Genomic DNA, 25,407 nt, shown 5'->3' on the forward strand with positions numbered 1-25,407 from the left:
GGTGAGCTAGCAGTAGATCCATACTTTCTATTGCAAAAGAGACCTTGCTGTTGAGTTTTTCAGATGCATTTTTTTTTTTGCCGCTTTGACCAACACAAGTGTGTCATCTAGTTCCATTATATTCAAGAGAAGGCACTCTGGGTTTGTTTCCTACTCCTGCTCCCACCCACTCCCTCTGGATTTCTAAACATTACCACCCAGCCCCAAAGTGAGTGTGGTACTCAGTGAGAGTCTCTGAGGGCTGATTACATATGTACAGCAGTCAGTTATAGACTGCAAGTGTTTATCACATTGTGTGTCATGTTTTAAGGTAAATACATTTATAAGTTTACCTTCCATGGTTGTGATTGGCCAGTGAGCCTGCATGCTCTCCTGTGCACCCTGAATGACAGACAGAGAGGGCCGGTAAGGAAACAGAATCAGAAATGTAGGAGCAAAGTCCCTAAAGGTGACTGCTGCTGCTACGACCCACATTTGCGAACCAACCAATCATGAAGTGATGTGAAATGATGCAGCTTAATATTACTGCTAAAAACATATTGACGTCAAACTCACTTTGCAAAATTTGCATTTCATGTTGCCCTGTTTCCCCTGGCTTCACAGTCCTCTTTTCTCCTCTATTGAGGTTTTTGGATATGTTATAGAACCATCGCTAAAGTCAAATCCTTCTTATTGTTTTGCTGCTTTATAACAGTGAGGTTCAAGTGTAATATTCATCATTTACACAGTTATGTCTGTTTTTATTTGTGATTCTCGTCTCTCTGTGGTCAGCATTTATTGTTTTCAAATGTGCTCTATGAATACGTTTATTTGATTTAACTTGACGAAATGTGATAAAACACATTACGCCATATTCCGTCCCTAATTTTTGATTATATCAGACACACTCAACATGCACACACAGAGCCCACACACACACTCAGAAACACAAGTAGCCCTTCCCCTCCCCGCTGCCTCGCCTTTGACTTTCTTCATCGGTTTCATTTTAAATTCCCTGGTGTGCACTTCCCTCCCGCCTCGACTCTTTTCTGCTGCAATTACCATACACCTGGGTCCACTTGCTTTCTGCCTGACAGCCCAGTCTCTCCATATAAGCCTAAACATCCTGCAGTACAGTAACACAGCGCACATTAAAAGCTCACAGCTCCCTTTCATCTACCAGACCAGCGCAAGCAGCCATTTGGCAGAAGAAAAAAAACACCCTCCTCTGCTGCCATTTTATGCTACTGGCATTAGCGCTCACCTGTGCCCATTTGCATCGCGGGATTGTCAGCCACATCGACCAGCCAGTATGAGAAAAAGGTGTTAATCTGTTCACTTTGAAGGCCAGGTTTCTCTCTTTCAGAGAGGAGGAATAGCAGGGAAGCCAGACAGTTTGACACCACACACTGTATGTCACATTTAATTGGAGCATGTTTTATCTGTGTGCGCTGGTCTGTGGGTTCCAGGGTGAATTATTAGCATGCAGTAATGGCACAGTGCACGTTTCTAATTACACACAACCAGAATATACTCCGAATTGCACTTTGTGTTTTGATTTTTTGTTAGTTGCAGCTTCTTTTTCTGCTCACAGAATGGACTTAAAAGTGTAGCAGATGGATGAAATAATGGGCAGGTCTGTAATAACAATAATTAGCCTCCAACTACGGGGCGTCTCAGCCAGAGCTTAAGGAGGAGGACAAGTAATTGATGGCCTGGGATCAGCCTTCTCCTCTATTGTCATCCTGTTTACCATGCCTAATTATGGCTCACAGAGGAAGATGTGGGTATTATCATTAACCAATGTATAATCAGAAATAATTCTTTTGATTGGCTCCTCATGAAACATCCCTCCAAATCTACATCCACGCTGTGTCTCTCGCAAAAAAACAGACTTTTTTAATTGTTAGTTTAAAAAAAGTACAGTCGCTTCTTTTCCCCTCAGGATTGTTGCTACTTAAGTGCGGTGATGCGCCGTGCACCATGCTCTTTAGCTGTCGTCTCAAAATAATCCCAGCCTCACTGCAGACAAGTTGATTTCCTCTCCCCGCTGTAGCCGACACCACAGCTATGTCTAGTTACAATACATATCCATTATGTTGAGTTGTAGGCAATCAGATTTTAAAGGGTCTGGAATCTCCAGTGGGCGGTGCGTTTTACAGTCTGCGAAACAGACTAAAGACTAGAAAGTGACTTATTAAAGCTAGTAATTGCAGCAGCAGTTAAAGTCATCAGCAAGTCTCTCACCCTCCCACAGATGTGTGGTGTTATTCTGCGCTGAAGAGCAGTGACAGTTTCACTTATTGTCCGTTTAAAATGGTACGTTTCACAGTATTTGAAGCTACTGTAGTGTATCCCTGGCATGGGGCGCCATCAAAGGTGAGTCAGAGTCAAAATTGTGTCGGACACAAAGGCTAAGTGTCTGGAAGCGACTCAGAATGAGGATGTGTGGGTTTATAAAGGTGGTGGCAGGAAAAGTGTTTTGTCCCACCTTCTTTGTACCTCTGAAGTCTTCCCAGAGGGCTGTGAGGCAGCACATAACCAGGTAATGGCCCACAGTGGGGGAGTTATGAGAGCACACAGGTGCCGGTGTCGGTGGTAATGAAGCCGCGCTGCCCTGACCTGGAGCTCCAGTTCAGCACAGAGCCTCTCGGCTGGAAGGTTTATTTGTTTTGTTCCCCTGGATGGTCGGAGTGAGAGGTTTTCTCCCAGTCAGTAAAGCAACGGGCCAGAGGAATCATTAAGATGATGAACGTGCCCCAAGAGAAGGAGGCAATCTGAAAGTGATTATGGAATCCAAAAGTTATTTTATCAGTGTCGATTTCTTTCAGTGGTGGAAGAAGCATTCTGATCTTTTACTTGAGTAGAATAGCACAGTTTAAAGCTTGCTTTAGTAAAAGTATAGAACTTTTAGCATTAAAATATACTTAAAAGGAAAAGCACTTTGCAGAATGGCTCATTTCAGACTCAGTTAGCGCTGACCAAGTAACCTGATTGGAGAAGAGGCATGCCGTGAGTGCTGATACACAGTATAGGAGCGGTCCCAAGTGTAAAATATATATGTAGGTTGCTTTTGTCATCGGTGTCTGTCAATATAGGTAGGTCGCTAGATGGGGAGCACAGATAGTTTTTTGACCACAACGCTGGGCCACATTAAGTCAGGTGTACTGCTCAATGTAATAGTGAAAATTTGTACCTTTGAAATAGCCTGGAAATCCAGACTCAAATCTAGAAAGATTTTGAGTCTGGCCCTCACTGATACACCCTTCCTACCCAAGGGGTGGCACTAACTGAGGCATATTAAATGCCGCTGCACGCAATTGGATAGCACGATGGCCAATCAGAGCAAAAAACAAGGTGACATATTCACTGCACTAAGCCCCATTTGTTTGCCGAACAGTGGGGCAAACTGATATATTATGCTTTTGCCATATCCCGTCGGCAAAACAGCAATGACATCCTTCCTGGAAGCGAAGGCTTCTAGGGCAGTCTTCTGTTCCTCTCTCAAGGAAAAAGATAAGTGTAGTTGGCTTAGCGTTTCTTCCAAAGCTAAACTGAATGGACGCGGTCCTTCAGCAGCTGCCATCTTGGCTGTTTACTTTTCAACTCCTATGGCGCAGCGCTGTCCTCATCATGTTACGCCCGCCCAGAGCCCGCCTCTGTCAGATAGACTGATCTGATTGGTCCGATTGGCGATTCCTGTGCAGTGCAAATTCGATTTGCTAGGGGCGGGGCATCTGGATTTCCAGATTACCTTTGAAAGGTGATAAATAAATTATGCATCAAAGAAGAAGAAGAAGAAGTGGACTCTTCGTTTTCATCTGATGAGCAGCGGTCGGTTAGGTCAGGCGAGCGCCATTTAGTAAGTAGCCTGTCTATGCAGCCCCTCAGTGGCTTTAAGTCTAGGCTTAGCCTCTGTAATACACACCTACATACCTCTGTATAACCTCACTATGACTTTGATACAATACCTTTAAAAATATTGATATTCGATACCATTTTTGATGCCGTGGGGAGAATTTACATTGAGGGCATGAAATTTAAACTTTTTATGAAAAGATAAACCTAACGGGTACAACATGATGACAACTTGTCACAGAACAGCAGAATGACTGTAGTAAACATTAACAAGAAGTAAGCAGCTGGTATCAGTGTATGGATACTGCAGAAAATGAGTACTGAAGCAGTTTCAAATATTTGGAATCGAGATCTATCAATAAATTGATATATTTGACATCACTAGTAGAAGTATAAAGTATTGTCAAATGGAAATACTCAAGTACTGTAGAATAACTTCCAATTTGAACTTAAGCACAGTACTTTAGTCAATGTATGTAGTTTCTTTCCACCACTGATTTCTCTCAGAATTTCTCTATATACAAATTCAGATGCAGATAATAAGAAGCAGAGGAATTACAGGAGGATTTCTGTGCTTTCAGTTCAGGTTCTCTTTGTCCAAACGAGACTACAACACTATTTCACAGAGGTCTTTGTGGAGGCATGTATGTGGGTCCGCACCTCAGAGTTTCACTGTAAACACGTGTGTTGGTGCAGTTTGTGTGCCACTCACTGCTGAGTCGAGTGTGTAAAACTAAACTGACAGTCACCCCTGGATTCACCCGCCCATGGCAAATCCAAAATGATGGGAGGAAAGCTAAGATGACAGCCAGGCTATATTTAACCCTGCTTGTATTGGTGTTCATTTGGCACAACTCTGCCAGCGCCCGCAGCGGCCACACTCGATGAACTGGGGAATATTTGAGAAACAAATTCCTTTTGTGTGGTGTTGTGTGTCTATGCACATAAAATAGTAGTGAAGCTTTAACTGTAAGGGGCACTCCCCTCACCAAAATAATCCAGATGAGTCACAGCTGGCAGTTATTCACAGCTTGAAACACAAACTGTAAGTAACCACTTTAAAATTAGACAGCTTTTGTAGCTCGGCTGAACTCTGCAGCAGATTTGGCTCAGGGCTCATCACTTATCCAGAAACCTACTTCTAGCCTCCTGGGGGAAATGTATGGACGGCTGATAGTGCATCGCCTCATAAAACCATGGCCGAGATCCAGGAGTCAGATGAGTAACCCTCAGGATAGCGGAGTCGAGCCTCTTTGCTGTACACATATATGAGGAAGCGCTGTTGCATCAGGAGCGCTGTTATTCATCCATGAAATGGGACAGATTACATCCGTCTGGGATAAGACGCTAAAATGGGCCCGGATATGAGGTACGGCGAGCCTCCCAGAACTCAATAATGCCAAACTCTCATCTGCTGGCCAGAAAGATAAGCGGCGTCTGGATAGCAGTGATGTGGCGCCACAGGTGTGTTTTCCTTTTTTCCCCAACCTAAGAAAGGGTTATCTTGCATAATCCCATTCAGCTGCTGTATTGTGTTTATTCAGGCACAGTTATGAGAGGATACCTGACATGTACTGAACATGTTAAAGCATCCACTGTTATATTGCATGTACAGCTGTAAGCAATGATACATATCATTATTACAGTTGACCATTAATCCCATAAAAAAACTCACATTAGTAAAAGTGAAAATTACCATTTAAGAAACCGTCTCAAGTTTAAGTTAAAAAGCACCTGGTTATTAAATTACTCAAAGTACAAGTTACTTTCCATTTTAGTATTTTTAGGGTGTGTGGGCCGGTACGCAACAATTAAAAACAGCACTTGTTGACAAAACTTTATGTCTCCGCACTAATGACAGCTATAGCCAGAAGCTTTTTTGGGTTGTTCATCCTGCCGTCCCGTTTTTGTGAATGTGATATCTCAAGAACGCCTTAAAGGATATTTTTCTTCAAATTTCAAATGAACTCAATGTTGAACAGATGAGATTTTGGTGGTCAAAGGTTAAGGTCACGGTGATCTTGTCTGTCTCGTTTTATTTGCATGTGATACCTCAAGAACACCTTGAGGGAGTTTATTAAAATTTGGCACAAAATCCTCTTGGACTCAACGATAACCTGATTAGATTATGGTGTTCGAAGATCAAGGTCAATGTGACCTTGCAGCCTACTTATTCTTGCAAACATGATATCTCAAATACACCTTGAGGTTTTTTTTGTTTTTGTTTTTTTTCCCCCCCAAGTTTGGCACAGACATTCACTGGGACTCCACGATGAACTGATTAGATTTTGGTGGTCATACATCAAAGGTCAGGGTCGCATTGACCTTGTCTGTCTCATTCTCGTGAACATGATATCTCAAGAGTACCATAAAAGAATTTCTTCAGATTCAACACAAATGTCCTCTTGGACTTAAGAATGAACTGGTTAGAAGTTGCTGGTCGAAGGTCAAAGGTCAAGGTCAGCGTGACATGTTTTTGGCCGTAACTCAAAAACTCATACACTAATTATGGCAAAACTTCCCACAAATATCCAAGAGGATGCTGTGATGAAGTGGTGACATTTTATATCTAAAAGGTCAAGGGTCAACTTCACTGTGACATCATAAAGTTCTGCAAAAACACTTTTCTGGCCATTATTTAACGGCATATCTCTGCAACAGAAGAGGTGATGTTTCAGATACTGAACTGGTGACATTGACTTTGGGTGCTCACCTTGAAGCTGTGCTGGTTATACAGATCTTCTGTCTTTTTTTTCCTTCTTTCCAAAGCCCAAAAATGCAAAAGTTAAAGATTTATACTGTGTGTTTATCAATTCTAGTCTGAATTGCAATTGTTAGCATGCTCTGCTAACTAGCTTACTGACCAAACTAGTAACGTAGAGTCATTCCTAAGGCCTCTAGTTCCCATTTCATTAACTAACTAACTTTTGTGTGGTTGCAGGGTACGTTAACAGGCGCTATTCACAACTGGAGCATCCAGTGTGTAGTATTCCTCCACCGTTAGCAGCTCTGTCCTGATCTTTAATGGATTTGTCGGAATTTACACTCCAGCATCTGGACTCGCAACTCTTTTCTCTTGTAAGAGCAAGCTGTTTGAAAATACAAATATGTTTGTAAGATAAATAACAGTCCAAGTTGTTATATTTTTCCATATCAAAGGCTATTTATACTACTAGGATTTTATGGCTTTTTTCTGCAATACAAGACCAGTTCTGTTTCTTCATTCCCATGTGTCTTACATGTATCATCAACTAGTGAGAGCACTGACTTCTTGCCCGACATGTGTTTAGCAATCAAGTGCATACATTCAGGATCCTACTTTACATGATTCTTGTTTTATTGTGAGTGAGTCAGAGACGGAGTTTTCATCTCAGGAAGCTAACATTACCCTGCCATAGCTATGGCTGATGATACTGCCAGCGACAGTTGTCATTTCAGCCGGCAAAATCAATAGTCATTGGCTGGAAATGAGAAGCCTTCTTTTGTCTACCTCTGCCTTAAATCAAGGACCCATTGTTTCAAAAATGCCACCGTTATCATTGTGAACTGCATATGTGACGTGCAAGAAGGAAAAGCTTGATGGGCAACAGTAACGGGGCGAGTTCAGCATACAAACAATTGTTCCTTGATTGTGTTCGCAAACATAAAATGTGATTACCGTTCCCATTTTGAAATGTCTTTAAATTTGTTGGGTTTTTTTCCTAATTCAGGGAGCAGAAATCACGGATTCCTCGTCTAGACCCTCATTGCCCTTTACCATCCCAGCTTTTGTGCTTGACTTTCTTCAGACTTGTGTGAACTTGATGAGACAGAGGTCTGCCTACGCCTAGATTAGCTTGAAATGAGCAGAAATAGAACAGAGGAGTTTCTATGAACATAAAAGCCTCCCGTGGCTGATCAAACAAAGAAAACCTGCAGAAGCTTCATTCATGCAGATAATCCAAGGGCAGTTAAATGTGACAGTAATGGCGACTGATTTGTGCGAGTTCAGTGCAGGAACTCGACAGAACTAAGAATTGAAAGATTTTAACTTAACTTGACAAAAGTTCCAAACTTTAAAGCTTTGAGGTGTAAGTTTTGAATCTGAGACACTGATCTGACGAATAAAACCAGTGTCTAAAGGGCTCACACTGCTGTTTGAAACCCACAAGTCGAGGCTGGAGAAGTTCCTCATTTAGATACTGTTGGATTTATTATGACAACACGCACACAACAGCCCTCATCCACTGTTTTTCTCATCCCAGCACTCCAGCTCTTCTCAGCAGGAGAGTAATAATGGCCACCCACTCTATTAGGAGCCTGTTACCTTTTCACTCATGTCTCTGTCATCTATTTATTCCCCCCGCTTTTCTCCCTCTTACTCTGTTTGTGTGGCTTTCTCTCTATATTCATCTCAGCCGCCCTGGTCGAGCCCACAAGTCTTCAATCAGGTCCTTATCCCCCTAAATTGGATAAAAGATTAAGGGAGCTAAGCTTGTTCAGTATTTGCCGTTGCTAGAAATCCCACAATGTTCCAGCTAAAAACAGAGATATTTTCCAGTGTCGCCCACACATCAAAAAACATGAAACACTATAAAGACTTTGTGCATATGGGATCCAGAGATAAAACCAGATTATCAGAGCAAGCAGTGTTTCAACAACTAATTATAAGCTCTGATCCAGAGTCTTAGTCCTTATTCATTTCAGTGCACAGCTCCAAGGTTCAGTAGTTAGGGGGGATGTTGTTAGCCTCAGGCGAGGGACTACCTCATTAGCATCTCCGAGATTATTGTGGTTATTTGTTTTTGTCTCTCTCAAGCAGCGTGTTGTCTTAAATGATAAATGACACAAAGTGGTTTCATTAGATTTTCCCCTATAGCTTGTATAGTCGTCATGTTAGTGAGCTTGGAGATTGGAGATCATTAAGCGTCATTATGCAGTCTTCACATGTGGAACCAAAGTTTTGCACAATCTGGTCGACATTTTTTTAAACTGCAAATCACGGCCTGTTTTATGTGTTCATTTATTTTCATTTGTGTTCATTTGTTTATAATGAGTCATGGCTGTTTTTGCTGTTTTGCAGAGTTCCATCATATTTATGTCATAATAAGTGTTGATAAACTCAAAGTGTAGAAAACCACTTGTGAGGGGCAAAGAGGAAGCCTCCACAGCTTACTTTAAGAAGCTGATAATCATGTCAATCAAACACACGCACAAAACAACAAGTCGTCGACCCATACGGCTACACAGGTCGTATTTTTCTATCCTCTGATTACGATGCACTGGAGCGTTTTCTATATAGGAACCCCTAACTGTGAATGACAGAATTGTTCCTTTACAACAATGAACGGTTGCCGTTTTAAACACGTGGTTGAAGTTGTCAGAAGGTCACAGTTGCATCAAAATTACGTGATAAGGTTTAGGCAGCAAAGCTCCTTGGTTAGGCTTCGAAAAAAGGATCATGGTTTGGCTTAAGCCGGGCTCAGACTGCAGGTGTTTTGGGATGATTTATCCCCAATTCACCCCACCTGACAGCTGGAGGAGAAATCCAGTCTGGGTCAACACAGATGTTTGGCTCAGATTATACGGTGATGTGAGAGGTGTCTTAAACCCCCCAACCTGATCACAGACACCTTAGGGATGCCCTGATAATTTCAAACATGTTTGATATTTAGGAATCTGAATCTGGATGATTACGGTTATGATTACCTCAGTTCAGAACAACTGGCAGTGTTTTCAAGTGATGGTAAACATTCTAGTCCTTGACGTTACCGTTAGCTACAGTCGCACAGTACTGTTGACAGGTATTAAAACTGACACTTAAAATCTCACCTTCAGATCTTGTTGAAGAATAGACAACCAGTGTTAACCTGTCTCCAAACCGGTTCTTATCCAGACTCTTTAAGCCTTCTGCTTTTGTTTATCTCATTGCAAAGCATTGTTCACTTTACAACAACTTGTTGCGCCACATCAGTTTCCGTTCTGTTGACGTCTGCTGTGAGGTGTTGCAGTCATGGTCCCTCTGCCATGATAATCTTGAAAATATCCTGTAGTGCGTGATGCTCCATTATGGGACACAAACAGCAGTCTCCTGGATGAAAGTCCTGTGTTTGTTTGTCCTGTCCACCCCCCCTCCTCCTGCCCTACATGGACTTGATGCTCTTTATACTACGTTGCCTGACTTCCTTCTTTTGCTTCTGTAATAATTACTATGACCACTAGAGGTCGCCGCCTAACAAAAAACGTAAATATGGGTCTGACTTTGTGCTCGTAAAAAATGACCTATAAGGTCGTATCTCACCAAAATCATTTTCCACTTTACTTACTATCATTCTGCTAAAAACAAGTAAAAACTACTGAGGCCATAATTTATTCTAGGAAATAAATATTTATTCTATGCTTTGACAGAGAAGGTGAAAGTTTTTATGTTCACTTCAATAAAACCAATGGTTTTTCTTAGGGCAGCATCTAGTGACCATTTATAGATCTGTAATTTCTACATTCAGTATGTTGACACGCACCCAAGAAACCAGGTAACCCAGAGAAATCAGGTTGCTTGGAAAATTGGACGATACACTTACACGTACTGTAACCTAGTAACTGTAAATCTGTGTTCAGGTCAGTGATCAGGTTTCTGTAAACAGCAATGCTTTAACTCTGTGAAGTCTTTATGCGTATGTGCACAAATAGAAACCTGATTACCCAGATACATGCCTAAGAAATCAGCCATGATTATCTATTAATGCTCTTCATATACATGAAGAAATCAGACTGCTGCATACTGCAAAGTTGACTGTAACAATGTCCCATGTATTAACAGGAAGTATAAGACCTTCAGCTCTAATCAACAATTAAAAGATGATGTCTATTCCTCCTCAGTAACATTTAAATGATGTGTAACAATGTGCGTTTCTGACTTTCTAAATCAATAAAGAACACATAACTGCATCAATAGATTGTATTTAGTGAGGAAAAAGTGTGATTGAATAGGAAGATTGCATATTCTTTAAACCACAGTAATTATTGAATTCTCATTTTTCTCTTGGATAATTTTTATACGCCTCTGAAAATTACAGAGGAACTTATTCCATTCTTCATCTGCCCACATTTTGGACTGATTAGGATGTCTTTGTGCAACTTGAAAAGCCTCACCTTGTCCCCTTAATGGCCCAATTAAAGCCAAAAGACTTGGTATTTCAATTTGAAAGACGATTGCTGCCCACCCTCGTGTCAGTTTATTCTCGGAGCCCAAACAAAGACGCCAACTCTCCTCTTCTCCAGTTTCATTTTGATGACAATTTGGAGAATATAAACAAATCAGGAGGAGTAGCGTCACGCCGTAAATGAAAGCGATGGGCGGTTTGCTGTTTTCCAACACACACTCCACCTGATTGCCAGAGAGTGGATGAGGACGGAAGAAGCAGAACACTCGGGTGCCACTTGAGATGATGTTCGGACAGATGAAAATGAGTCTCTTGAATTGGGAAGGTTAGCTGAGTGATGTAAACACACAGGACTCTCATGGCCACTTATAACCACTGCCCATCACTTGCTCTGGAGGTATCACTCAAGGACTGTCAAAAATATCAGTACTGTAGGTTTGAAGGTTTGTTTAAAGCTGCTGTAATCAATGTTTTTATATTAACAATGGATAAAATGTTGCTCATAATGGTGCTGTCGCAGAGAATTATCCTTCAGCTTTGTGGAGGTCTTTAGCTTCTTTCAGCTCATTATTTTGGTTTAACAACCCACAACTCTCGATTTACTGGTCCATCTACGTCAGAACCCTCAACTATGATCACGAGCTCTGGGTAGTGACCGAAAGAATGAGATTGTGGATACAAATGGGCGAAATGAGTTTCCTCCGTGGGGTGGCTGTGCTCAGCCTTAGAGATAGGGTAAGGAGCTCAGACATCCAGAGGGAGCTCGGAGTAGAGCCGCTGCTCCTTCGTGTAGAAAGGGGTCAGTTGAGGTGGTTCAGGAATCTGATCAGGATCCTCCTGGGCGCCTAATTTTAGAGCTGTTCTGGGCACGTTCTACTGGTAGGAGGCCCCGGAGTAGACCCAGAACACACTGGAGGGATTACATATCTCATCTGGCCTGGGAACACCTTGGGGTCCCCCAGGAGGAGCTGGAAAGTGTTGCTGAGGAGAGGGACGTCTGGGGTGCTTTGCTTGGCCTGCTGCCCCCACGACGTGGTCCTGGATAAGTGGATGGAAATGGATGGATGGTCCCACAACGTTACGGTTTTGGCTCAGGTTTTCATCAGTGTTGATTTCAAACACAGCAGGCAACAAAAACCTACATTACGCTACAGACAAAGTAAGCAAGAGCTGGTTAGCATAGTGGAGCATTTAGCGACATAAGAGCCAGAAGTTGGTACACCAAAAAGTTAAAAAGAAAGTAAACATTGGACTAATGTGCATCAGGTGGCCAAAAACATAACTCCATTTGTAAATGTGGATGTACCGTGATGCCACAGAATGAAGCCATGCAGGTACAGCAGCACAAACTGTTTTTATCAAACAGTTATTTATTTATTTTAAGAGATTTTTTTGGGCAGTTTTGCCTTTAATTGATAGGAAAGACAAGTGTGGGAATGACATGCAGCAAAGGCCACAGGCTGGAGTCGAACCCGGGCCGCTGCGGCAACAGCCTTGTACATGGGGCACCTGCTCTATCCACTAAGCCACCGACGTCCCTATTTATTTATTTTTGCCGTGGGACCTCAGAGTATCAGTGATGCAGAACATATTATAATTTCTTCAAAGCAAGACATACCGTTAAGTTCATTTTACACTCCTGGTATATTACAGCAAATAAAACACTAATAAGGAAATTGATAATAGATAATTCATTTCACTTTCACTTTTCCCAAAAACTAAAGTGATTTTCACAAATCTGTCATTATGAGACAGTGTCAGCGCGTAAATTCAGTATAATGTTTAAATCTGCTACATCACGTCTAAAGTTTAAGAGCTGAAGTTTGTGGAGTTGTTGCATTAGAAATGAACAGAGTGATACAATAAATATGTTCACTGGTGAATTTACACAATTAGTAGTTTTAAGCCAGCGCTCCTCTCTCATCTTAATTGAACCAACAGTGTTGCTTTTTAGGGCGCCGAGTGGATCAGTAGTCCCCCGCCCTTTCTACAAAGGGATGTACAATTGTCCTTGCCGCAGCGGCCGTGGGATTGATTCCAGCCCTTTGCCATTTGCTGCATGTCATCCCTTCTCTCTACCCCTTTCATGCTTAACTGTGTCCTGACAAGGCAGAAGCTAAAAAAAAAACGGTAGTAATTTTTAGTATTCTTCAAAGGCAGAAGTATGCGGCACACAATAGATCAGTTTTAAAGGTGTCACTTGACTCGATTCATGGGAACATGAGTGTCTGTCTGAGCAAGAAAGCCTGGGATAACAGAACAGGTCGATAACCACCTTCATGGTACCTTTTAACTGTTCGTGGGGTTTTAGGGTTTGTCGCGCGAGCAAAGGCACAAAAAGGCTTAGCTCTGTTGAACTTGCGTCATGGTACAGCTCTCATATCAAAGTGATAAGCCCTTGGGGCGGCTGTGGCTCAGAAGGTAGAGCGGGTCGTCCAGTAGTATCCTTGAGCAAGATACTGAACCCCAGATTGCTCCCAGTGGCTGCTCCATCAGTGTGTGAGTGTGTTAAAAATTGAGTAGCAGGTAGCCTCGGCCACCAGTGCATGAATGTGTGCGTGAATGGATGAATTTGACTAGCAGTGTAAAGTGGTCAGAAGACTAGAAAGGCACAAGTCCATTTACCATTTACCATAATATGTTAGTGTTGTGTTTACAGCTTGTTCTACTGCCCCCAAGTGGCCAAAAAATCAGTTAACGCAGGATTAACTCTTATAATCTGTTGAAGGAAAGACACATGGAGGAGGAATATAAAAAAAAGAGCATCTTGAGAGGCACAAATGTTAAATTATGTTCTTTACTTTTTCTCTGCAGATCCATACGTGAAGATCCACCTGATGCAAAACGGCAAGAGGCTGAAGAAGAAGAAGACGACAATCAAGAAGAACACCCTCAACCCTTACTACAACGAGTCCTTTAGCTTTGAAGTCCCATTTGAACAAATCCAGGTACGTACTCACCAATTCACAGAGCTGTTTATAAAATATCGAAGGTGCTGTACACAAGGGACGGACTGTACTGTAAGACCCAGCAAACATTTGCTTGCATAGAAACAATTGATAAGTGGGAGCTCATTTGCCAAATAATCAGTTTAGAGGCTTTTCATCATTACAGTATAATCAAAGGCACTTCAGTTTAAATCAGCCTCAGTTTTGCAATTTGACAAGCCAATTCCTCTGTGGATATTATTCTCTGCACTTCTTATTGCCTGTGGCGTGTATCTCACTGCTATTTGTTGCATTTCTTACAATGATTTGAGTGCAACAACTGCATTGAATCAAAGTCAAAGGAGAAGTAAAGCATGAATATTTCTCCAGAACGTCATGAAGCAAAGGATGAAGAATGCACAAACAGTGCCAGAAAGGAATAGCGATGAACAACATTATCTCTTCAGGCAAGACAGTAATTGAGTCAAATTGATTAAGCCTGTCACAGCTCACAAATCGCAGGTTTGGGTCCATGAGCCTCAGATTCAATTTAAACTGTGTTGATCCCAATCAACCCCGTCCACATCAAGCCCTTATTTAATGCTGCTGATACAAGTATGTATTTCTTATCTCATCATTAAGAGCCAGGTTAAATAATTATTAGTGCCACTGATTGAATCATAAACTGATCATTGATTAGCTGTATTGAACGCTCTCCTGAAGGCGAGTTAAAAACATTCTTAATTTGAGTGAGACCAATCAGTCAAACAGCAGCTTCTTAAAGAGGCTGTAGTGAATGTTAAACTAATGGACTATTCAAACACTGACAGCTCCGCAGGCCTCATGCTGCTCCACATCTGATTTTAAATACTTAAAACTGAGGCGATTTTTAATTACAGCCCACAGTATTACCTGCGCCTGATGTTCTGGGGAAACAAATACAGTTTAATTTGTTAATCAATTTGTCAGGCAGATGAATTATACAACTGCTTATAGAAAGCTGCAAATTGACTGCTTTTATCTGCAGAGGCGGAGTGTTGGATTTGAGTTAAACTTGACCTTGGGACTGTTTGTGTAATTAATCTAAAGATTTTAATTGTCTCAGGGATTGCGTGGGAATAACTATCACTGCTTTTAATTGCTCTATTTCTTAGCACTATTGACTGAGTACACACACAATCAGCTTTGCAGCACTCAGTGACACTATAAGGATTCATTTGTTTTAATCTATATCTATCTGACATACTCGCAGCAAATCTAGGCTGTTTTCACTCCTAGTTTTTGAGTCGGTCATAGAAGACTTAACTCTGACACTTTGAATATATACAAAAATCGGTTAATTTATTTAGCACATTTTAAACACAAAGACAGTTTACAGGGCTTAGATAAAGGGTAAAATCCATTAAATGAAAATGCACTACATGAGGAAGCACCATCAAACAACACACAAATTAAAGGTTTAAAACAAATTATTTTTTATGCAGTTCAGTGAAGTAAAAACAAAAATAAATAGGATGGAGTTTTAGACTTCAGCGCATGGTAGATAATGGCGAGAATTTCAGAGAACGCTTCACCTGCAAAAAGGTCCATTTCTATAGCTGTGTCTCAATTCAAGGGCTGCAGCCTTCGAAGGCCGCATTTGAAGACCGATTGCCTCACATCGGCGCGACCAAGGCTGTTCCATTTCAAAGGCTCCTTCAAATGCTGCAGAGAAATGCAGCCTTCTTTCCCAGAATTTGGAGGATGTAACAGATTAATCCTTCATGGCCCAGCCTATCCCAAGATGCATTGGGCGCCGGTGACGATTAGATAACAGTAACGCCAACGGGTCAGGGCGAGAACAATTGGTGATGCAACCAGGAAATCCTCTGCAGACCAGACCGCCCCATTTCGGAGACCGTTCAGTTTGGCTGATGAGGTCTTCAAAGGACATGGCCGACGTTGAACGCAAAGGCCGCATCCTTCAAAGGCTGCAGCACCTGAATTGAGACACAGCTAGCATCATTGACTTATTTCGTGTTACTTTGAAATTTTGAAATTGTGTTTCTAACATGCCTTCACAGTGAAGACAGAATCCAAAAAAAACATACACTTTCTTTATGAAATTAATTAAATGGGGGCCAACTGTAAAGCTATGTCAAAACAATCGTTTACAAACTCTCACACAACTCGTGCTGAATAATCTAAGTCTTATTTATCCAGTCGTATGCTGGGTACTTCCCAAACACATGCATTTAGCTAAAACCTTACTATTTAAACACTGAGTGTGCGCATGCGTATAAGCTCCGCTTGGGTTTAGAAAAATATAACCAGTTATGTTTTGGCTTTGAACAGAAAATCTGGCACACTGCTCTTGCTCAGCTTCTCAATTCATTAGTAACACTTGCGTTTCAGTCCTCCTGGACCTTCGCCAAGAGTGTTCAGCACCATTATTTCCAACATTGAGCTTCAACAGAAAGTGCTCCGCCCATTTAACAGGTGTGCACAGGTATCACAGATGTGGGGGAATTAATCAGCTGTGGGTGTGTTTTCGCAGTAACTGACAACAGCCTGTGCACCGTATGTCACACATCCCACACACGAAAGTACAAGGGAGCAGCTTGATGTGCGAATACCTTTCTTCAAACCAAGATGAAAACATTTAAACGGTGTATTTTAAAGAAATGGTTTAACATTTTGGGAGAACACAGATTTCCTTTCTGAGCTTGATATCTCATTTTGTCGTCTCATCTCCCTCTAGGAGATAATAAATAAATATTGGGCTTATTTTCTAAAATGTGATTTGAATGGTTGTCCATAATGTGATTATTATTGGTAAATCAATCACAGACGGGACAGTAGAATCGGCAGAGCAAGACTGACAGGTCGCTGATGATCAACAAAAGAGCCTGCTAATTTGCAGCCAAAGAAAGCTGTGATTCAATTAGCAATGTGAGGGTGAACTGTCCCTTTAAAGACCAACTAACCCCAACCAGTCATCTGGGAACCTTGCTCAGTATTTCATTACATGGCGTATTAGGCATGCTCTTTAACAACACAGGCTCTGAGCTCATGCAGGTGGCAGTATCCCTGTCTCAGTGTGCCACTGGATCGAAACTTAATCAGGGCTCTTTGTGCACTAATTCATATTCTCTGCCAGAGATTGATGCCCAGGTCACTCCTCTCCGCGGCGTCCCTTTGAATAAACACATGCCGAGGCTGAGTCTTAGACCTCTGAGTAATCAGACATTCTGCTGTGTTTGGCTCTGGAAATAAGCGAGGCCTGGTCTGGAGTGTCACTTACTGTTAATCAACATTAATGTCTGAAGGAGAACCTCATTCTCTGCATTAGTATATTACTTAAAGTAATAACCAGGAATTGTTTCAGAGAGCTTGATGCACAAATGTATACATTGTACTACTCTACAGTGAGTGCAGACTTTGCTCAGTTTATCAGGTCTTTTAAATATACTGTTAAAACCACTCAGGATCGATGGGTTTTCGACAGGAAAGTTTTCAGCCACACAGAGCTTTATGTTTTGTTAGGAAGAAATAGAAACACACAGTCTTTAGCATGAGCAGCTCAAAACCCACAGGACCTTAAACTTCACCAAATAAAACATTAACCAACACTGATTGACGGGTGAGTGTAGAACACAACAGCTTTGAGCGTGTAGCAGTGTTGTAGTCAAGACCACCTAAACCAAGACCAAGTCATGACCAAGACCAGAGTGTATCGAGACTGATACAAGACTTTGAGGGGTTAAGACCAAGCCAAGATTAAAACCAAGGCAGAGCAAGACCCACATTGCATGACACAGTCACGATAATATGCACTCCTCAAATTATTCTGAAAGATCCACATTTTCATATGAACACCCAAAGAAAACAAAGCTTCCTCTTTATTCACGACATTTATTGCTGTATATGTGTGTACGTGTGAGTGTACGATGAGAAAAATAATCAGAAGGCATCACAGAAGGGGATGCCTTTTGCCTTTTTGCATATGTGAATTTTCCTTCGTTTTCTATGAGAAGAAACAAACAAACACTAAGGAGCTAAAATCAACTTAATCGTCTTTTTTCAACAGGCAATTCCGTGATACTTCCGTAGGTGTGGTTTTGACTGGTCTTAGAATAGATTCTGAGTCCTCTTTGTCTGAGACCAAGACAAGACGGAGTAAAAATGCGATCAAAATGAGACAGAGACCTTCAAAAAGTGGTTTTGAGACCAAACCAACACTAGGGGTGGGGCAAAAATCAATACAGCATAGTATCGCGATTTTTTTTTCTTGTCTAAGTATCGATTTTTATTATTTAAATTATTATTACAAATACAAATTGAACTTTATTTAGCCTACTAAAATAACATAATCAATTACTTTTTCAGTCCACTAGATACATTTTTGCTGAAAAAAATGGCTGAAGTGAGATGAATAGACTGAAAACTTTATTTTATTAGATAGAACAGATGTTTGACTAAAATGAACAATGACAGCAATATAGTCCACGATGAGCAGCGCTAAAATCAACCTGCGTAGTTGTCCCTCCATTGTGACATTAGAAAGTGTCACATTTATCTTGCAAGTGTACTCTTCTTCAACGTGTTGTTTACCTCCTGGATTTTTCCCACATGGAAATTCTGACCAATCAAGAGCAGCTTTCTCACACAAGGAATTTGATCTGGTCCGCTTGTAAATGCTGCCATGAGAACATGAACCAACTCTAGGCAATTATACAACTTTGTAACAAAATTAGTCCCTGATTCAGACCAAAGGAGACAACTCTAGGTCTGAAAGCACCCAAAAGCAAACATGGGCATTAACCGTCTATATGCTGATGACACCTTGACTTATATTTACGTTCTCTCATCCTTCCCACCCTTCCCTTTCTACAGAAAGTGCAAGTTGTTATAACTGTTCTGGACTATGACAAGATCGGCAAGAACGATGCCATCGGCAAAGTCTTTGTGGGCCTCAACAGCTCGGGGACGGAGCTGCGCCACTGGTCCGACATGCTGGCCAACCCCAGGAGACCCATCGCCCAGTGGCACGTGCTGAAGCCTGAGGAAGAGGTGGACGCTCAGCTCTCCACCAAGAAATAGGCAGGGCCCTTTCAGCTCCTGCCTTGTAGTACTCTTTAGCCAGTATGTGTAAATACCTCAGTGATATATGGGTCCATCCATGTAACCCCGCCCTCCCCACCCCCTCAGCTTTACCTCCTGATATCACAAACAATCCTAATTGTTCAAACTTCCTGCGACATCCCACCCTCTGCTTTTTTTATCAGGTTCCCTACTTTTCTTGCTTTGTTTTGTTTCGTTCCTCTCTGATTTGTTTGTTCTCCATCTCTGTGCCCTTCACCGCCCGACCAAATGCCCCCTTCTTTTAAGCAATATGATCTGTATAGATAGCGCATGACTGAAAGAATTTATTGTACCACAGTTGTATATATAAGTATGCAGACAAAAATGATTTCTAGTTTATGTGTTTGTATGTTGTTACCCGTTTCCTAATCTGTGTATATCTTGATGTTTTTAATAAGATGTTCTATTTTAAATTATGTAAATGCAGATATAGAGGAAAGCCAATATTATATATCCCAGGATTTAAAAATTCTACCTTATTACCTTATTGCATTCCAGATATTAAAAAAAAAATTCCAACCTGCAAGACACTAGTGGAAATATATTCACATTGTAAAGGACGATGTCTGACTTTAAGTTCAGCAAAAGGATCATCATGGAAAAGACAGATGAATATATATACACACAAAACTCCAAAATACAAGGCCATTAACTACTATGGTTCTGAGGGAAAATTATGCTGCTGGAAATTATACAAGCACATGATTTCTTACGACTTTTTGTACTTATTTCTCAATCAGAGGACCTATATGTTTAGCTTGATGCACACTGTTACCAGAAACAATAGTTAAACCAGTTAGCATCTTTTTTTCGTCTTCATATTTGGCAGTTTAAGTGAAATAGGTCCTCGTTTTAAAGGCCATCGTTCACTTATGCTGGCTCCTTTTCTTTTCCTGAAAATGGAAAATATTGCCTCCGAAAACCAAGACTCATTTCTCAACCCTTAACGAAACAGACCCCATGTGAAAAAAAAAAAAAAAAGCACCAAGCTGTAGCCATTGTGTCCTTAAGCTCGATATTTTGTTTACTTTGAACAGCCTTGTCGTTGTTAGAAGTATATCGCATTTAAGCCGGGGTCCGATCTTTCTTTGAGAGGGCGTTGAAAAAAAGAAAAAAAAAAAAAAAAAGAGTCGTGACTCTGGTTTTAAGAGGACTATTTTTAGAGCAATTCAACGTCTTGACTATTTTTCGTAAACTGCATGATTTTTTTTACGATCTTTACTAAAGGCTGGGACGGGGGGGAGATCTACTGACACCAGGGGCTGTCTCTTCTGATACGATCCCCTTGCCTTCAATCAGAGGAGAGGAAAATCAAGAGTTAAACTTTTGGGTCAATGTATGTGAATATATTGACGGAGGCGAAGCGAGTTTCTAAACACTGCCATTTTCCAGAGGTGACTTGTGTAAAGACCCTCTTTTCATGCACACTCCCACTTGCTAGTGGTTGTAGCTTTTGGTTTATTGGGAACAATGTCTTTGGCTGCAATGGTGCCCTGAATCGCAGTCTTTGCTTTGCGTTGCCTTCTCACAGTGACAATAGAGCTAGCCATGTTTTACTGCCAATTTTAACTTTTATGTGGCTGCTGTTTTGCACTGGATGTCTTTGAACTAGCTTGTCGACTTCTTTAGGAACAATTCTTTGGACGATTGTTGGGCTTCGTTTCAGGACACCTGCAGGGGGAGCCAGAACTCCACCTGCTCGATCAGCTTAATACACACACGAAAAACAAAAGAAAGCAATGATGACAAATCACGTTTCAGCCAACACATCAGTTTTGTTTTCTCGTTGGCACCGGACTACACCAAGAGAATGCGAAATAACCGTAAAGTTAATGGTCTGCGTAGGCGATTAGTCCATCATGTCCTTTACTACGGGTCCAATTAGCAAAGTTTTAATCCATGAAAACCATGAAGTCTCTTATCTCGGAGGAACCTCTTGCATATACTCGATGCTAGCTTCAGGAGGACTTTCTAAATGTTTTCAATGTTATTGTGTAGTTGATAGCACTATTATGAAAAAGCTACTTGTCATTCCATAGGAGTCTCTGAGGACTGCTTTGTGTATCACTGTGACTGCCGTGTGTGCTTAGAGATGTAGACTTATCAGTAGGTAGCGAAACCAGTTTGTTCTGTAGTGATGTCGTAGCGTTTAATGCCATTTTCCCTTCTACACGCAGAGAAAGAGAAAGACAGAGGGTGCGCGTGGCGTCAATGCCCGACTGCACACAAAAAGGCCGGACAGATGTTCTATCCATGCGGGTCGCTTCACACAGCATTTTGTTGAGCACTGTGCAATACTTGTATGTTCATCCCGTAGTGTTAACGTGGGTGGCGTTGCCCGAGAAAAAAAAAAGAAGCAAACACCAGATTCTAACCCTTGAGGATGATTCCAGTCCAGAGAGATGTTTCTCCTTTCCAGTGAGATGGTTAGGACACAGCACACGTAGATTCAGCTTACAGGTTGGAGCTTGTCGACCTCTTTTTAGGGTTCCCTCCCTTTTCGCAGGTTCGTTTTTTCTCTTCTTGCACACAGTTCCAGCATCAGACGTTTCAGGGAGTATTAGTTAAATACCAAACAAGATTCTACATTTAAATATCCCCTTAAAATGCATAAATGTATATATTTACATAACCGTGTCAGAAAAATGTATATCGAGAATAAATATAGAGCGACATGAACACGCAGATATCACTCTATCCATCGTCCATATATTATATTTTATCATTATTATTTCAGTTTTTATTTCGCACCCAACCTGTTGATTTAAAAAACAAACCGTTTTATATTTGAGATGAAAACTCTGAATGTACAGTACGGACTGTGTTGGTGTAGATTAACCGTGAGATTAGATGTACTTTGCACTTTCTGTTGTATGGAAAAAAATCCGTTTTGTTTCTATTTTTTTCAACTGTTATGAATTTATTTCATAGCCCTTCAGGGTTAAAACCTCCCCTGTCTGCATTCCAGAGTCATTGAATATACTTTAATACAGCTGCACTCCCAAATCCCTCAGAGGGATTTTATTTAACATGTTTCACATATGTAGATTCATGAATTCCAGTACAGCTTCAGATTTAAATAAACAGATTGATGTAAAAGGCAAAAACGGCCTGAGCAATTTGATATTAACGCAAAAAAGGTTGTACTAACGTAATTAACCGATCAAAGCTGAAAGAAAATTAAGATCTAAACATGTATAAATAAATGTATCAGGGAATCCAGTAACAGGAAGTGTTGCAGATTGGATTGCGAGGTGTGTGGAAACAAAACCACAAAGCCATTACCTGCGCCGCAAAGCAACGCTCCTCTTACTGTGATTTCCCACCAAAGTATGCATGCTTAAACAAAAATCTCCTCTTGTAAAAAAAAAAAAAAACCTTATCAAGCTCTCTGTGTGACAAGGAACTCCAGATTCTCTCCAGTGGCGCTCGCTGACGAAAAAGCCACACTGACCTTTCAGAAACAAAGCTGTGTAAAGTATTAGAATCTGATGCTGTAGAAAGATCCTAGTTGCCTTTGTGTATATCAACTGCCTGCTTGAGTATTTTGTGTGTGGAAAAATTTTCTCTGTAATCTTGTAGAACTGTTTGGGGTGTTTTTTCCTGCCATATCGCTCGCGGTGACAGCGAGCCGCCGACAGTTATATTTGCTGTGTATACCTTCATTTTTTGACGAGGTGTTTTACAGTTTTGTTTCACTTTGTGTAGTGATTCACTCTGTGGAGTTTTCTGACTGTTGTTATATAACTTCATATACACAAATGATCAATAAAAATGTTTTATTTCCTGTTGATACAGAAGCTTATCATGTCGTATTTTCAGTCAGGGTCGCAACTTCCTGTATGGGACCTAGGTAGCCCTGTATGAGGAAAACTAAAGGCAAAAGCATCTGGGGTGCAGCACAAAAACAAAAAGAAGTCACCTCACAGTAAGAGGGTCCCTGATCAAACCCAGGGTGGGGGGCTTGAACCTCGTGCAGGAGGCAAAGGGCCACATCTCGGAGCCTTAAGGGTATGACTGTAGTGAATAAGGCTCCAATGAAGATTCTCAGATCCTGTTAATACGACAACGATTTCAAGCGCAAACATTAAACTTTAGTTGCGTTTTGAAAACAGGATCCAGAGTGCAATTTTTTGAAAACAGCACCATCTCCAATGTCATGTAAACTTGCAATATACGCAAACCAAGACCTACGGTTCCAGTCACAAGGCATGCGCAAGAAGGTTGACCAGCCGAGCTCTATTTGTGCTGCTCACTCTGTTGAATTTATCAACGCTTCCCCATCATAGTGTAGATTTACTGTAGCAACTCCACCTCGTTGTGCATCCAGACAAACTTGTTGTTGTTTCATTACAAAGTCACATCGCCAACTACTGGCCTGGCATGTATACTGCAGTGTTTTGGTCATTTTTGCGAAGCCATGTGCCGGCGATTGTAATCAAAGCATTGCCGTCTGAACACGGAACTTTTTTCAAAACGAAAATGAGAAACGATTCCGTTTTCAGCGGATCGTTTTCGTGTAAACACGGCCTCAGCCATCCAGGTCATGGTAACCTTAAGTGCTATATCGTAGGCAACTGGACTTGCTTACGTTTCTTGAAGATGTTTTGCCTCTCGTCCAAGAGGCTTCTTCAGTTCTAACTGACTGGTCTGTGTGGGTGTGAACCCTTACAGAGTTGTTAAGGTCACGTGTGAGTCATCGACCCACCTGGCCATCAACGACTCACATGTGACCTTAACGACTCTGTAAGGGTTCACACCCACATTGAGTTTAGAGCCTGCGACTCTGCACCAGTCCAAAAGAACTGAAGAAGCTTCTTGGATGAGAGGCGAAACGTCTTCAAGAAACACACGTAAGTCCAGTTGCCTATGATACAGCACGGAAGGCTCCAGTGAATCAGTGCCCGTCATATTTAAAGAGGCAATAGTATAGGATGAGGGTCACCCGCCAGACCCTTTGGTCAACCTCCCTGTAACAGGGGGAACTGCAGACTTACAGGAGGAGTTTGAAACTTCGGGGGTGTGAGGAAGGGTGAGGAGCAGCCACTGGAGCAGGAGCTGTCGTCTTTTTGTAAAGCCTCTGCAACATGTGACACCAGTGTTGCATCTTGGTCTTTGGGTAAGAGGCTTCTGACAAAATGGGGATTCATCCCATATGCCAAAATAATGACCTTCCCTTTGACTCTCCAGATACTGACTCCCTTTAGGATAAACTAGAGGCCAATTCAAGAAGAAATACAAACTTGATTGCAGACCCCAAAGGCCCAGCCACAAATGAGACTGAGGCCTGCACAGTGGTTGAGGGTTTATTAGATCTTGATGGTGGATTATCAAGAGTTCTGAGTAATACAGGTGGCAGCAAATTTGATCAAGAAGTATCTGCATGTTCTCCCTGTGACAGCGTGGGTTTCCTCCAGGTGCTCCAGCTTCCTCCCACAGTCCAAAGACATGCAGATTATCTGGTGACTCTAAATTGTCCGTAGGTGTGAATGTGAGTGTGAATGGTTGTCTGTCTCTATGTGTCAGCCCTGTGACCTGTCTGAGTCTGGTGACCTGTCCAAGGGTGAACCCTGCCTCTCGCCCAGTGTCAGCTGGGATACGCTCCAGCCCCCTGTGACCCCCAACAGGATAAGAGGTTATGGATATTAGTTAGTGTCAACAGAGCGTTTATTTTAATCAGCAAAAAATGCTGTGACTGCCTTCAACAGTCACTTTAATAACAGAATCAGCATTTCTTACTCTCACTACAGTGTTGGTATTGATTGGCAGAAGAAGTATGACTAACTGCTCCTGCATGAAACTCCCGTCACATCAAAAAGAAAAGTGTCTGCATGACAAATTTCACTTTTAATGATGATTTTTTTTTGCCTCTCAACACTTTGAATTCACTGTGAATCACCCACAGCAGCCTGTTAACAAGGTCACTACTGCCATCTAAAGGACGCAACACAGCACAGCATGGTGTATGAGTGTGTGAGCCCAGCAATGAAAAAAAACATCATGTTTTCCATTTTGCTCCAGGCTCAGATCAATTTCTATTAGTGCATATTCACTGATGTCTACTAGAGCCAGAAAATGAGGACAGGAGTTTGTCCTCCCACCAAATACGTGATGTCACATCGATGTGAAGCTCAGCTGAGAGTGAATTCGATGATGAGAGCACCCTGATGTTGTAGGTGTATAGATTTTAGGCTGCTGTTTTGAAATGAGGCTCATTTAGGTGTTAAAGGGCCAAAAGGCTCATCAGGAATAATGTCCGTAAACCCCCTAACATCAGGTGTCCTTTAATTAACCCTTTAACAAGCTTTAAAAATGATCTTATTCCTCAGGATCTGACAGTTTTACATATATATTCTTTAACTGCTTCTTCTTTGAAG

General features: G+C 41.5%; 1 protein-coding gene across 3 annotated transcripts in view; it reads left to right on the forward strand.

Moving 5' to 3' along the window:
- Positions 1-22,809, forward strand: part of syt1a (synaptotagmin Ia) — a 297,749-nt gene extending 274,940 nt beyond the window's left edge. For all 3 annotated transcript variants that reach the window (XM_050036768.1, XM_050036767.1, XM_050036769.1), the window contains 2 exons: positions 13,794-13,927; positions 18,782-22,809. In XM_050036768.1, the coding sequence (XP_049892725.1) occupies positions 13,794-13,927; positions 18,782-18,988 (341 nt within the window). In that variant the 3' untranslated portion in view covers positions 18,989-22,809. The remainder of the gene's footprint in view (positions 1-13,793; positions 13,928-18,781) is intronic.
- Positions 22,810-25,407: the final 2,598 nt, after the last annotated feature.

Source organism: Epinephelus moara, chromosome 23 (genome assembly GCF_006386435.1).
Source record: "Epinephelus moara isolate mb chromosome 23, YSFRI_EMoa_1.0, whole genome shotgun sequence".
Classification (NCBI taxonomy): Eukaryota; Metazoa; Chordata; class Actinopteri; order Perciformes; family Serranidae; genus Epinephelus; species Epinephelus moara.